The sequence below is a fragment of the Sabethes cyaneus genome, chromosome 1, assembly GCF_943734655.1.
Source record: "Sabethes cyaneus chromosome 1, idSabCyanKW18_F2, whole genome shotgun sequence".
Lineage (NCBI taxonomy): Eukaryota > Metazoa > Arthropoda > Insecta > Diptera > Culicidae > Sabethes > Sabethes cyaneus.
In genome coordinates, this window is record NC_071353.1 from 110026614 (window position 1) to 110041313 (window position 14700).

The 14700-nt window shown below is 41.9% G+C and overlaps 1 protein-coding gene across 1 annotated transcript; it reads right to left on the reverse strand.

Annotated features, from left to right (window-relative positions):
- Nucleotides 1–649: 649 nt before the first annotated feature.
- Nucleotides 650–1825, reverse strand: LOC128732484 (uncharacterized). Its single transcript, XM_053825742.1, has 2 exons — nt 1673–1825; nt 650–1560 (listed from the first exon to the last, which is right to left on the reverse strand). Exons 1-2 carry the CDS (start codon nt 1773–1775, stop codon nt 770–772), a joined length of 894 nt encoding a protein of 297 aa, XP_053681717.1. The 5' UTR covers nt 1776–1825; the 3' UTR covers nt 650–769.
- Nucleotides 1826–14700: the final 12875 nt, after the last annotated feature.

Genomic DNA, 14700 nt, shown 5'->3' on the forward strand with positions numbered 1-14700 from the left:
TTAACATGATCTTTCTTTGCGATTGCTGCGTGCATGGCAACTTTAAGTGGACCAATTTTCACGCATGCAACTCCAACTGAATGGTCAGGACAGGGCGATGATAGCTATTTAAATGTAAGTACGTAGCCAATTTATTCACACGGAATATGAAACATCCCAAGCCGCAATTTCTACAGTCCACTTTGCTTGTGATTTTTTGTTTGTTTTTATTCCGTTTAGTCAAACTACTGGGTACGACCGCTAGTGGAGTTCAACTCGTTGGAATGTTCGACCTTGACATTTGGCAATGCTTTCTGTGTTCTCGGATAAAAATATGGGATGTTTCGAACAATATCAAAGCGCGGATGTTCCATGTTGTTCGGTTTAAGTGAAATCACAGCTGCGTTTGGTCTAGGTTCGAACGTCTACGACGTGTTGTCGGAACAGAGAAAACAGCACAATACTGTACAGTATACTGATATGTGTGGTGGAATTACTGATATACTGACAATGACAACACTATAAACCTTATCGTTTAGAACAAGAAACGGGTAACGTCGCGAATCGGGAGTGAGAACTTCGCTGTCGATAGTGTGAGGAATATTTTTGATTAGCATCGTCCAATTTATAAAAATTAATAAATGCAACACCAATGTTGAATTGTGGTTTAGCCTCATTTATTGCACTAATATTTACATAATCAATATATTGTATGTCTTAAGGGCTGTAAAAAACAAGAGAAATAAAATAGGTTATAATGATACAAAAATGAATCAAAACATCGCCAGTGTCAGTTCAGAATCTGGCCCAATACGTTGCTCTCCGGTGTCATGCCTTTTGCTTTATTCTTACTAAGGTACATGTTAAAGTAGAAATAGTACTTTTCTTTGTCCGGATCCGCCGCAGAAGCATCCTTGCTATTGTCGGTGCACGCCTTCACAACCACCTCACATTTCTGTTTCGGACACACTGGGCAGCCCATTAGGGCTTCCGCCACCGGACCCTGCGTGCTGGGCTCCTCCCGAATGCAGCCAAAGTGAAACGTTATCGGGTGCGCATTGTACCGTGACGCGAAGCTGATGTACCGCACATCCAACGCTCCGTGCTCATCGAACACGTTTAGCAAGGGTTTCCGAAAGTTGTCATCGATCGTGATGGTGATGTTGCCTTCCTGCAGCACTTGGAAGTGAATCTTAAATTTATTCGCCGGAAACAGCTTGGGTTCCACGCAATCCGGTGGAGATTCACCACAACCACACTGGTTCTCGGCTACCTTTGGACCGTTCGGGGCGCGGCCCGTCTTAGATGTGTGATAAGCTTGCATTTTCAACGTTTCCCGGTAGATTACCGTGTACACGTTGCCAACCCGAATTTCGTAGGTACGCGCAAAGTCTGGATATTCATTGGACCGATCCTGACTGGACAGTAGCATGGCAATTTCCTCCTGGTAGTTATTTATCTCGATGTACATATCGAAATCCACCGGAACCGCTTCCGTTCGTCGATTTCCGATCTTATCCAACTCGTAGTACTGATCGAATGTCCCAGTAACGTCCGTGTGCTGAACGCAGTTCGTTGGCACTTTAATCCGATATAAATTACCAATTTTGAGTGTGCCAAAAAAAATAAACAACCGAAACGTAAATGAAGATCGTAAAAGCTCGGCGTGAGGATTAACTGTGTTCTGACTTACCTTCGATTGCCCGACACAAACGACCAGCATCCCAGGGGAAGAGAAAAATTATTATCATCAATCTGCCTAGCGGCAGCGAGGATTTAAGTCGTACCATTGACATTACCAAAACGAAATCCGATAGCTAAAAGCAGTAGAGACCCACTCGTTTTGAGCTATTATGAGCAACTGTGCTTCGTTCGAAATATGTAAAAAACATTCTGCAAATGTGATTACAAAGGATGATTACAGTTACGCTAGCATACTTTTTATACGTTACTACATCAGCAATGTTCTCATAGTCGTGGATATATCTCGAGGTCAGGGTTCTTATCAGTAACTAAGATGTAATGCGCAAAAACATTACCATGTCGGCTGGAGAGGGTGCTGAACATCCGACGTTCGTGTAAGCTCCGTTGATTGATGATTTCGATTCGAATTTTAATCTTCCGTATACGTCGCCCATCCATTTGCGAATCTCACGAATTCCTGTTATTATGCAAATATCCGCCAGCTAACGACGATGGAGTCTGATTCTGGGCATTACACATGTCGTCGGTGTGTTAGCGAATTTCTTCTTGCTTGGAGCACGAAGTCGGCTGAACTTATGCTGCAGCATTTTTTTTTTTTTATTTTGTTTGACTTTTTCAATTTAGACATAAAAGTGTTTTCGTGCTAAAACTAGAACTAGATTCCAATTTGCATACACTTTTGGAGATCGATTAATCAACCGGCCGACTAAATAGGCCCATTAGAATTTTACGATTGATAATTTAGCGCTATTCACTTCGGGAACAGTTTACACTGAATTGATGTCAACCGTATAATATAAAGATTGTAAGATTAATTTTAGGCGTTTTTTCAACTTTTTACATTTTAACTATTTTGAGACACTCCAGCAAAACAAATCAAAATTAAAAATGGTCCTGTTATCGTATGCAAAGTGGAAATGGTTTGTTGACTGCAGCATTGACGTCACACCGTGGTCTGTTCAGTCTCTTGACAGGTAGGGTTTATTTCTAACTAGCTGACCCGACAAACTTCGTATTGCCACAAATTAACCTGTGTTGTACATAAATCATGAATCTCGGATGATCTTTGTCACAATCTCGAGTTTTGCAAGCCCCCCAGTGGGCGGCGCTTCCGACGGCGGGTCACCGGCAACACCGGCGACCGTCTCGTCCTGAATGATCTAGTGTTACTATAGATAGTTTTTGTGGTCTTGTATTGGCTAATGTTTTATGAAAGAGTCTCGAATTTCTCGAGTTCGATTAGTTTTTGAGTTTCGCAAAAATTTCTGTTTTATTTGTATGAGAGTCCATATCCCCCTACCACAGGGGTGAGAGGTCTCTAACTATCGTAAAATAAATTCAAGACTCCAAAATCTCCCACATGCCAAATATGGTTCCATTTGCTTGATTAGTTCTCGAATTATGAGGAAATTTGTATTTCATTTGTGTAGAAGCACCCCCTCTTAAAGTTGGGAGGGGTCCTAATTCACCATAGAAAATATTTTTGCCTCCAGACACCTCCACATGCCAAATTTGGTTCTATTTGCTTGATTAGTTCTCGAGTTATGAGGAAATTTGAATTTCATTTGTATAGGAGCCCCCCCTCCTAAAGTGGGTAGGGGTCCCAATTCATCATAGAAAAAATTTTTGTCTCCAAAAACACCCTTGTGCCAAATTTGGTTCCATTTGATTGATTAGTTCTCGAGTTATGAGGAAATTTGTATTTCATTTGTATAGGAGCCCCCCCCCTCCTAAAGTGAGGAGGGGTCCCAGTTCATCATAGAAAAAAATTTTGTCTCCAAAAACACCCACGTATCAAATTTGGTTCCATTTGCTTGATTAGTTCTCGAGTTATGAGGAAATTTATATTTCGTTTGTATAGGATCCCCCCCTCTTAAAGTGGGGAGGGGTTCTAATTCACCATAGAAAATATTCATGCCCTAGAAAACTTTCACATGCCAAATTTGGTTCCATTTGCTTGATTAATTCTCGAGTTATGAGGAAATTTGCATTTCATTTGTATAGGAGCTCCCCTTCTTAAAGTGGGGAGGGGTCCCAATTCATCATAGAAAAAAATTTCGTCTCCAAAAACACCCACGTGCCAAATTTTGTTCCATTTGTTTGAGTAGTTCTCGAGTTATGAGGAAATTTGTGTTTCGTTTGTATAGGAGCCCCCCCTCTTAAAGTGGGGAGGGGTCCTTATTTACCATAGAAAATATTCTTGCCCTCGAAAACTTTCACATGCCAAATTTTGTTCCATTTGCTCGATTAGTTCTTCAGTTATGAGGAAATTTGTATTTCATGTGTATTGAATCCCCCCCTCCTAAAACGGGGAGGGGTCCCAATTCATCATAGAAAAAATTTTTGTCTCCAAAAACACCCACATGCCAAATTTGGTTCCATTTGCTTAATTACTTCTCGAGTTATGAGGAAAATTGTGTTTCTTTGGTACAGGAGCCCCCCCTCTTAAAGTGGGGAGGAGTCCAAATTTACTATAGAAAATATTTTTGCCCTCGAAAACCTTTACATGCCAAATTTGGTTCCATTTGCTTGATTAGTTCTCGAGTTATGAGGAAATTTGTATTTTTAAAGAGGAGAGGAGTTATAATTCCCCTTATAAAGAGGGGAGGGGTCTCAATTTACCATAGAATAAATTCTTGTCACCGAAAACACCCACATGCCAAATTTTGTTCTATTTGCTTGATTAGTTGTCGAGTTATGCAGAAATTTGTGTTTCATTTGTATGGGAGCCCCCCCTCTTAGTGGGGGTAGGGGTTTCTAACCATCACTAAAACCTTTCCTGGCCCCAAAAAGCCTCTACATGCATATTTTCATGCCGATTGGTTCAGTCGTTTTCGATTCTATAAGGAACATACGGACAGACAGACAGACAGACAGAAATCCTTCTTTATAGGTATAGATTCCCGTCCTAGTAAGGAAAGCCGCTCTAATTTTCATCATTTCTTAGGTGGATTTAATGAATACTCCAAAAGTTCTTGTGCTGATTTGACTCAACCACACTTACTAAAGAATCTGACTAAAGAAAAGACATTGGAGCTCAGTCACTCGCGGCCTCCTGTCATCATTAAACCTGATTTGCTCAACGATGATTGTTGTGCGTGACTCTGTTCAAAGTTGCTAGGAAAAGTTCGAACAATATTTTTTCGAGTTCAACATTTAGGCGATTTTATGAACTGTACGATACAAATTTGATTACCTGGTGTTTTCGTTAGGCAGCACGGAACGATTTCGTGATGATACAATGATATTTGTTGCCGTTTGCTTGCAGTCATTATTTTCAGTCGCGTTCATCGACTGATACTCCGCAAGTTTTCGAGCAAAAGATTCAGAAGGTTTCATCGAGATTCATGCGCACTTGGTTTCGACGAACCGAAAATGAGTTACCTGTCACTTCTTTAGTCAGATTCTTTAATAACGACAATGCGTTGCGTTAGGTAGATTTGTTTAGTCAGATTCTTTAGTTAGTTATTTCCATTTTATGGCTGACGGAAATTGAAACGATTAGCCGACATTTTCTCCTACGTCGCACGAAAAAGCGTAGAAAATTTGGCTGCTAGGAATTCTTTGATGAAAAAAAGCATTTAAATAGATCTCACTTTGATTGACCGCGTATGATAGTCAACAAAATAAAATATAAGAGAATAACTAATTTTTCATTGTGTGTCGTAAAAATCGCTGATATTTGAAATAATTTGTGTTGGATAAGACGGGAATAGGCAATTACGACGAAGCAGCAACATACCCTATTTCGATTAAAAACTAATGGTGTCTCATTAAAAAACTAATTCAGCAGATAGAATTTCCATAGGGGAATCAATGTCTAGCAAAAAGTGATCAAGAAATTATGAGAAATAAAATAAATACTACCAAATAATACCAGATGCAACATAAAAAGCACAACTGATTTTCAGTAATGTTATTCAACAATTTTAATGACGTGGCAAAAATGGTTGAAAAGCATCCCAGACACGCAGTCTGTTAAAAATTATAAAATCCAATTCAAAATATAATCAGCAACTTTAGCCATAGCGAAAATACTTTCATGTCATTTAACATTTTCCAACTCGATGCATAAGTATCAGGTTCGTCCCTCAAAGTTACAGCATAATTGCAATACTTTAACAACAAGTGATACGTTTTCCTGCGAGACACTATCATCTCCCACGATAACAGGTTCTGTCTCTGTTCTTTATTCCATTTTGAATTATTTAATTGGCATGCTGTTGACAGCATTTCTGAATGTAAAGCAATGGAACTTTTATAAAGCCATTGCAGCATTTTTTATCCAAAATTAATCAGTAATAAAGCAATTGTAATTCTTTCAACGTATAAGCGTTGGTGCGATCACTTGGAATTTACCATGAAATTCACATTTACAAGCGTTTTATTTCATTTAGCAAGAATTTAAGTATTTAACGTTATACGTGCAACCGTTTTATAAATTAAGACCTACGAAATTAGAAAAAAATTATATCATTTTTTGCCATTGAGGCCATTCTATTGTGATATCGTTCGACTGTTTATAGTCGCAATAGCGACCGTTAGAAGTGTATTTACCAATTTTAGCGAAACACAGCACATTCATTGAGTCAAAGTTTCATCGAAGTTATCGTAAAAATCACAATAGTTTTAGTGGTCTTTTTGCCTTTTTTCTTCTTTTTTTTTTAAGTGGCTTGCCGTCGTAAGACAAAGCCTGTTGAACAAGGTTTTTCCAGATAACTCGGTTGTGGGCTACCACTCTCAAATTCCTCGGACACCGAGTACTCTCCGTCAGATCTCGCTCAACCTGGTCTAACCATCTTGCTCGCTGTGCTCCTGGTCGTTTTGTTCCTACCGGATTTGAGGCGGACACCATCTTTGCAAGGTAGTTGTCCGGCATTCTTGCAACATGCTCTGCCCTTCGTTTCCGTCCAGCTTTAGCCACCTTCTGGATACTGGGTTCGCCATAGAGCTGTGCAACCTCATGGTTCATTTTCCACCTCCATACTCCATTCTCCTGTGCGCCGCCGAAGATCGTTCTAAGCACTCGTCGTTCGAAAACTCCGAGCACTCGCAGGTTCTTCTCGAGCATTGTCCATGTTTCATGCCCGTAGAGAACCACCAGTCGAATAAGCGTCTTGTACAGGGTGCACTTTGAACGGACTTAGTCTTTATTTTTCTTTTTTAACGAGTAGGGAAATCTGCTATCAGACACCTGAGAAGACAACTCGGGGAGTGGGGTTTGGTATCCCGACCCCCCTACTGGGGCGTGACCCAAGCAACAATTTGGGTTTTATTACCTTCTTACGATGGCATTTAAGACCAAAATTGGTCTTGAAGACGACCATAAGAATACAATAAAACCCACATTGTTGCTTGGGAAGGATCCAGACCTACTAAAACCCTACTCGAGTCTCCAGCCTCAATCCCCCTGGCACCACCTTATCGGTATTACTTTAGGGAGGGGCTATTGTGCGTAATGCACACTCTTAGATAACTACTGGACTATGGTAGGCTGTTAGGCTGTTTATTCGCCGTTGATCGGCTTTCCAGCGGTTTTGTAGCTCAAGTACGATCTGGGTAGCGCATTGACCGCTTCCCAGACGTCCGAGCTAGAACACATCCTTTGGACTAAGTTGTCTTGAGTAGTGTCATGTCCGCTCACTACCATCATGTTTCTTCTCACACCCGCGAAACGAGGGCATATGAAGAAAGCATGTTCTGCAGTTTCCTCAACGTCCACGCATTCGGGACACGCGGGAGACTCCGCATGCCCAAACTTGTACAGATATTGTCTAAAACAACCATGGCCTGACAGAATTTGTGTCAGGTGGAAGTCAACTTCGCCGTGGCGCCTGTTGACCCACCCGGATAGTTCCGGGATAAGTCGATGTGTCCACCGGCCTTTTGTGGAATTAGACCATACCCGCTGCCATGTGGTCATCGAGGCCATTCTTGTGGTACTCCGTATGCCTCTAGTTCCACGTTGGTTGAAGCACTCTACGTCCTCGCTGATGATGATACCAATAGGCATCATACCCGCTAAGACGCAGATTGCTTCATGTGAAACTGTACTATACGCACTCGCCACTCTTAAGCACATGAGACGATAGGTGCTTTCCAGCTTGGCTAGAAAGCTTTTGGTACCTAACGCCGATGACCACACCGGCCCGTCATACCTGAGTATGGACTGGACCACGTTGACTAAAAGCCTTCGCTTGCTGCCATATACCGCAGAGCTATTAGACATCATACGAGACAATGCCGAAATAGCTGTGGAACTCCCGAACTTGAGCTTGTCGTCGACCATGACTCCAAGGAGTTTTAAGGACCGCGTTGACGAAATAGTGCAGCCCCCGACGCTGATATTTGCTTGCTGCACCGACTTGCGGTTGTGCACCACGATAACCCCAGTTTTAGGATGCGCTAGGTCCAGTTTCCTGGATCGCATCCAATCTTCAACAATGCTTATAGAGTGGGCAGCCGTCAACTCAACCTCTCTGATAGATTCACCGTATACTTCCAATGTGATATCGTCCGCAAAGCCGACAATCACCACCCCTACCGGGAACTTTAGCTTCAACACCTCGTCATACATGACGTTCCACAACACCGGGCCCAGTACGGGGACTTAGTCTGCTCGACCGCAATTGTTTGTGAAGTCCATAGTAGGCACGACTTCCACTGAGCACTTTGTACCATCCATCGTCGAATAAATCTTTTTCCGATGAGCTTCCTGGGGAAGCTGTTCTCGTCCATGATTTTACATTGCTCTTCCCGGTCGATGGCACCATATGCGGCTTTGAAGTCAACGAATAAATTTTCGCAGATGGTGATAGTCGGTGGAAAATGATTTGGGACAGCACTTCGTAGGCGACATTGAAAACGGTGATCGCACGATTGTTCTCACAGTCCAACTAGTCGCCCCTTTTGTAGATCGGGTAGATAACTCCATATTTCCACTCCTCCGGTAGCTGTTCAGTATGCCAAATTCTAACAATTAGCCGGTGCGTACATACAGCCAGTTTTTCTGGTCACATTTTAATAAGCTCTGCTCCGATGTCATCTTTACCAGCAGATTTATTGTTCCTTAGCTGCATGATGGTCGAAATCGGTCTTCTCCGCTTGGGAGCGATTCAGGTGTTCGTTGAAGTGCTGCTTCTAGCTATCGATCACCTTACAACTATACTTAGGTTAGTTAGTTATTCTCATCCTGAAACATTTCGGCTCACTGAACAAAGTCTTTGCGAAATTCGTTCAGTTTCTGGTAGACCTATCGCGATACAGTCGATGCAACTCTGCATATTCCTGTTCTTCCAGGTAGCGCTTTTTCTCCCGGAAGATTTCGTTTCGCTGCATCTGCTTCTGTTTCTGTGTCTTGCCACGTTCTAAACGGTGGGGCTTTTTGATCGTCCTTCCTACATTCATCGTCAAACCAATCGTTCCGCTGATTCCGAGCCATATGCCCGATGTTGTTGTTCGTTACACTGCTGATGACTTTTTTGATGGCGTTGAGTCCTCGAGAGAGGCTTCGTCCAGTTCGTTCTATTCCGGCAGTGCAGCTTCAAGTGAGTGCGCATAGTTTGCGGCGACCTCTGGTTGCTTCAGCCTCGCGAGATCTTACCGAAGCTGCCGTCGGTACCAAGAGTTGTTTACAATGGAGAGTTTTGGGCGGATCTTAGCCATCGCTAGATAGTGGTCCCAGTCAATGTAAGCGCCTCGATAGGATCTGATGTCGATAATGTCTGAGAAGTGCCGATAATTGATCAAAACGTGGTCGATTTTGTGATCTACAGGTGTACTTGTGTAAGATTCTGTGCTGGAAGCAGGTACTACGTAAGGCCAAGGTCTTGGATGCGGGAAAGTCGATAAGTTTAAGCCCATTTCATTGGTCAGCTGGTGTGCGTTGTACTCTCCAATTACCAATTTGTGTTCCTTCTCCTCCTGACCGACCTGAGCATTGAAATCCCCGATAACGATCTTGATGTCTTGTTTTGGGCAGTGGTCATATTCACTCTCCAACTGCGCGGAGAATTCATTCTTGTCGTCATCGGTACTTCTGAGGTGAGGGCTGTGCACGTTGATGATGCTAATGTTGAAGAAATAGCTTTTGATTTTCAACCTGCGTCCCTTGGAAGTTTAGACATAGGCAGTTACACGTCCCGAGTTTCCAATCCATTTGTAGAATTAGTTATTATCTGCAATAGTGACGGGCGAGTTTTCATCGCTATCTGTTGCAACCGTTGCAGAGTCGTTCCAGTCGGAAGAGTGGTTAGGACCAATGAAGTATATTGAGGGCTGGACGGAGGCATCCATAGTATTGAGAACACGCACGTATACGTGGGAGGCATGAAATACGCGTTACTGTACTTGCCAGGAAGAGTGTGCTGATGCTCGGGGTATCTATTCAATTTGCGAATTCTGCAATTTCTAAAGATGACAGAATAGAACACTGCGTCGGCGTCGTTTGATCACGTCGCCGGATGTCTCAGGGTGCCCCTTTTCCTTTAGTGGCATCGCCGGACCGGAAAAGTTATCCATGCAACTCTCCTCATTCCCTGGTTGCGAGTTCAGGCTCAGAGGTGAAACCGAGAGGCCTCTTTTCAACGATACGCAGTCGAGGATGAAGTTCTGTTTCATTTCTAGGTCCTTCACTCCACCAGAAGTCTTGGGCTTATAGAAAAAGCTAACTAGGCAGGTTTTGATGAAATCTATATCTATAAAAATGGATTTCTGTCTGTCTGTCTGTCCGTATGTTCCTTATAGAATCGAAGACTACTGACCCAATCGGTGTGAAAATTTGCATGTACGGAGTTTTGGGGCCAGGAAACCATCTTCTGATGGTTAGAGACCCCTCCCCCCACTAAGAGGGGTGGGAGGGGCAGCCATACAAATCTATACTAATCAAGCAAATGGAACCAAATTTGGCGTTTGAAGGTTTTTGGTGGCAAGAATTTTTTCTATGGTGAATTAGGACCCCTCCTCACTTTAGGAGAGGGGGCTCCTATACAAATGAAATACAAATTTCCTCATAACTCGAGAACTAATTAATCAAATGGAACCAAATTTGGCATGTGGGTGTTTTTGGAGGCATGAATTTTTTCTATGATGAATTAAGACCCCTTACCTTTTTATGAGGGGTGGGAGGGGGCTCCCATACAAATTAAATACAAGTTTCCTCACAACTCGAGAACTAATCAAGCAAATGGAACCAAATTTAGCATGTGGGTGTTTTTGCAGGCAAATTTTTTTCCATGGTGAATTGAGACCTTCCCCTCTTTAGGAGGAGAATTATGTCCCCTCTCCCCTTTGAAAGGGGGGGCTTCCATACACATGAAATATAAATTTCCTCATAACTCGAGAACTAATCAAGCGAATGGAACCAAATTTGGCATGTGAAGGTTTTTGGAGGCAAGAATTTTTTCTATGGTGAATTAGGACCCCTCCTCACTTTAGGAGGAGGGGGCGCTGCTGTACAAATGAAATACAAATTTCCTCATAACTTGAGAACTAATCAATCAAATGGAACCATATTTGGCATGTGAGTGTTTTGGAGGCATGATTTTTTTCTATGGTAAATTAGGATCCCTTACCTTTTTAGGACGGGGGGCTCCCGTACAAATGAAATACAAATTTCCTCATAACTCCAGAACTAATCAAGCAAATGGAATCAAATTTAGCATGTGGGGGGTTTTGGAGGCAGGAATTTTTTTAATGATGGTTTGAGACCCTTCACCCTTGTGGTAGGGGGATAAGGACTCTCATACAAATAAAACAGAATTTTTTGCGTAACTCAAAAACTAATCGAACTCGAGAAATTTCAGACTCTTTCATAAAGCATTAATCAATAACAAGACCACCAAAAACTATCAATAGTAACATTAGATAATTCAGCGCGAGACGGCCATAGGCCGCGAGTGTTGCCAGTGACCTGCCGTCGAAAGTGCCGGTCACTGCGGGGGAGGCCCCCGTAGAGATCACCTCTATCAAGGTTTATTTATTTTCCTAGATCTACTGATCTCTATTACTTTCCTTCAGTTGGGTCACTCCTTCGAAATGATACTTTCTACGAAAAGATTTTCCATGAAATGGTACATCCCGCGTTAGGTTTTTCGCGAAATGGTATTCTGCGAAACACTATATTCCGCGTTATGGTCAACCGAGAATTGGTGTTCCGCAAAATGGTATTCGGCGAAATGGTTTGTAATAATGGCTAATATTTAAATGCTATCCGCTTTATTTTATCAGGCTAAGCAATGGGGGGTGTTGTTTTCTACTTTACTGTGAGGAAAATTTGTATATTAAAACACCCATGAACTCCCCAAAAACTTGCAAAACTCAAGATTGTGACAAAGGTCACCCGAGATTCACGATTCACGAGATTTATGTACAACACAGTTTAATTTGTGGCAATACGAAGTTTGTCGGGTCAGCTAGTTTTCTATACAGATGGTGGTATTGTGCTACGAAGAAAAGTCAACTGTCCTTTACCAGCTTGTAATAGAATGAACAATTAATTGCACAGAGTACCCTGGTACCATACAGACTCCTTTCGACCTTGAGAAATTTGATTAGACCCCCCCCCCCCATTCAAGACCAGAACAGAATGTAGAATGCTCCAAAGCTGCTTGGTACGTTGAGAACGATTCACTTGCGGACCTTTGATTTCATTACTTTCTTCTATCGTTCCCTCCGTCTGGGGGCGTTTTGAGATATTTGCATCTTGCGTTTTAAATTACAAAAAAAAGATATGATGGAGAAATTAATAAAACTTTGGGAAATTGAATGTGGGGTGAGCTTGAGCAGTTATACAAAATTAGGTTAAAATCGGAGATGGTCGATTACAACCGTCGTGGTCACTTGAGGTATGATATTATAGTATTATGTTTTGAATCACATCCTCCTGTTGAACGACTTTTCAATATCTTACTGAGCACAAATATAGAAATTTATCGACATTGCCACGAGAATTCCTGCTCTAATAACATTCCGGTTGACATTTACGGGTAGTAAATAATGCAACTCAGTCAGATAGCATCTGAATTGTCCTTCGAAGGCGTGGTTCAGCGAAGTTGTGTGTAGGAAAAAACAGCAGATACCAACAATTCTGAGCTACAATTTTGATACGATGACGGTCAGGTTGGAGACCCTCTACCAGGTTGACAGTTTCCCCAGGATATGCACATGACGCTCCGAACTCAGTTCGTGCTGCGTTAATGGTGCCATTTTTTATACGAACCACAAAACAACACTATCTGGTGCAACATCTCGTTGCGCGATCAGAGATCTTGTATTTTTCAACCATCAACCGTCCGTCCACGGCTGAGACCCGCGAGATGGGATTGAGCGATAAAAGACGTCCTACTGTTGAACGATGTTCAACAGCCAAGCGTTGATTAATTAGTGGCGCGATAAAAGGCGGTGGCTTTATGATAATGATAAGTGCACATGTCCAGTTAAAATAAAATAGCGAAAATTGGAAATCGTCCAAATAAATCACAAATTTCGCTGCGGTAGACCTCCGATCGTTGACGACGAGCTAGCAATCTGTCAATTTGAATATTAAACTATAAACGCAGGATAGATTTATCGCCGCTAGTAAATCTTCGAAAGTGAGTAGCCGGTGGCTATACTCACAATAGTTTCCTTGAAAATTATCAACGATAATATGTTCCATTTACACCTCGAAACTAAGGAACTCACGTCGTTGCTTTATTTAAAAAGCTAGGTGTGGAGGCGCGGTTTGAGCCCTGCGTTAAGTTGTTTAAGCTGGTTCTCGGCTCGGCAGATCAATTAAACATCTTGGCCGAATCTAAATCCGTTCAGACGCCGTGATATGTTACACTCCAAATACCGGCTTATGTTATTAACGCACTGAAACTTACCTCCAGCTGCCATGACTGTTGTTCTAATCGTTCGAAAAGAGCGATCTGTTGAAATCAAACCCGTCTGACAATTAGGCACGATCGCATAAATGTCAGCCTTTTATCGAATGATATTTAGACATAGACAAAAAAAGCAGTCTACGACGCTAGGAGCGAATAAAATAAAACTGGATCATATGTGGTGTTTAAAGGGGACCACCTCAATCAGTCACTTTGATCACGGTGGCTTAAAACCGGGATAAGAACACCCGAAAACGGAACGAAAACCAATGCGAAAAAACGGTACCCCTTGTTCCTAATTTAGTAACGTATTCCGCATTCCTCCGACGCGCGGTGCATTCTTTGTGAAGGTCGATTGCTTTATATACTATGCAACGAGGACCACTAGGTTTCTTTTTCCCATAAAATGCCCACCAAATGTAGACAAAGAGGTGTGAATTTTTCATTCTGCCCGCCACGTTGCCCAGCGGTAATTTCGCGGAATCGCGGTAAATGCCAATGTTTACAAATTGATTGCACCACGGGTCGTAAAGTAATTTCGATCGAGATTTATGCTGTCGTGCGTCGCGGTTCGCAGACGAACCTACACTAAAGGGCCAAGGCATTTTGAAGTCGTTGTGCGTATTATTGTGCAATATCGGGATAGTAATAAACTTATCCGTTTCTTGTTTGACAGTTTTATATATTCGGAGAATACAATCAATTAGCCACAATCGGACAGCTTCAGGAGGCTTGCGAGATGGATTGCTAGAGCAATTTGAAACTAGTCCCTAAGTTCGAAACAATCCGTGGAGCTATTTTTTATTGCTGTGAAATTTTTACACATATTCTTATAATAACAATAATTCTAAAGAATTTCTAAATTCTAAAGATTTTCAAACTCAAAAATAAATACATAACTCAAATAACAAAAAAAATAGTGAAAAATCTGATTTGCTCGAGCTGACCCGGCCGTGATTTTTTGGCATACTTTTGCTATATTCTATAGCTGTTCAAGCGGTATTAACTATAGCTGCCAGTAGTGCCTATTAACGAAAAAAATTGCTTGTAAAATTGATAAAATTTTAGTTTGAAATCAGTTTATAAAGCAAATAAAGCAATATACGATATTTATACCTTCAAGAAATTTATGTATTTCGATGATATCAAAAAG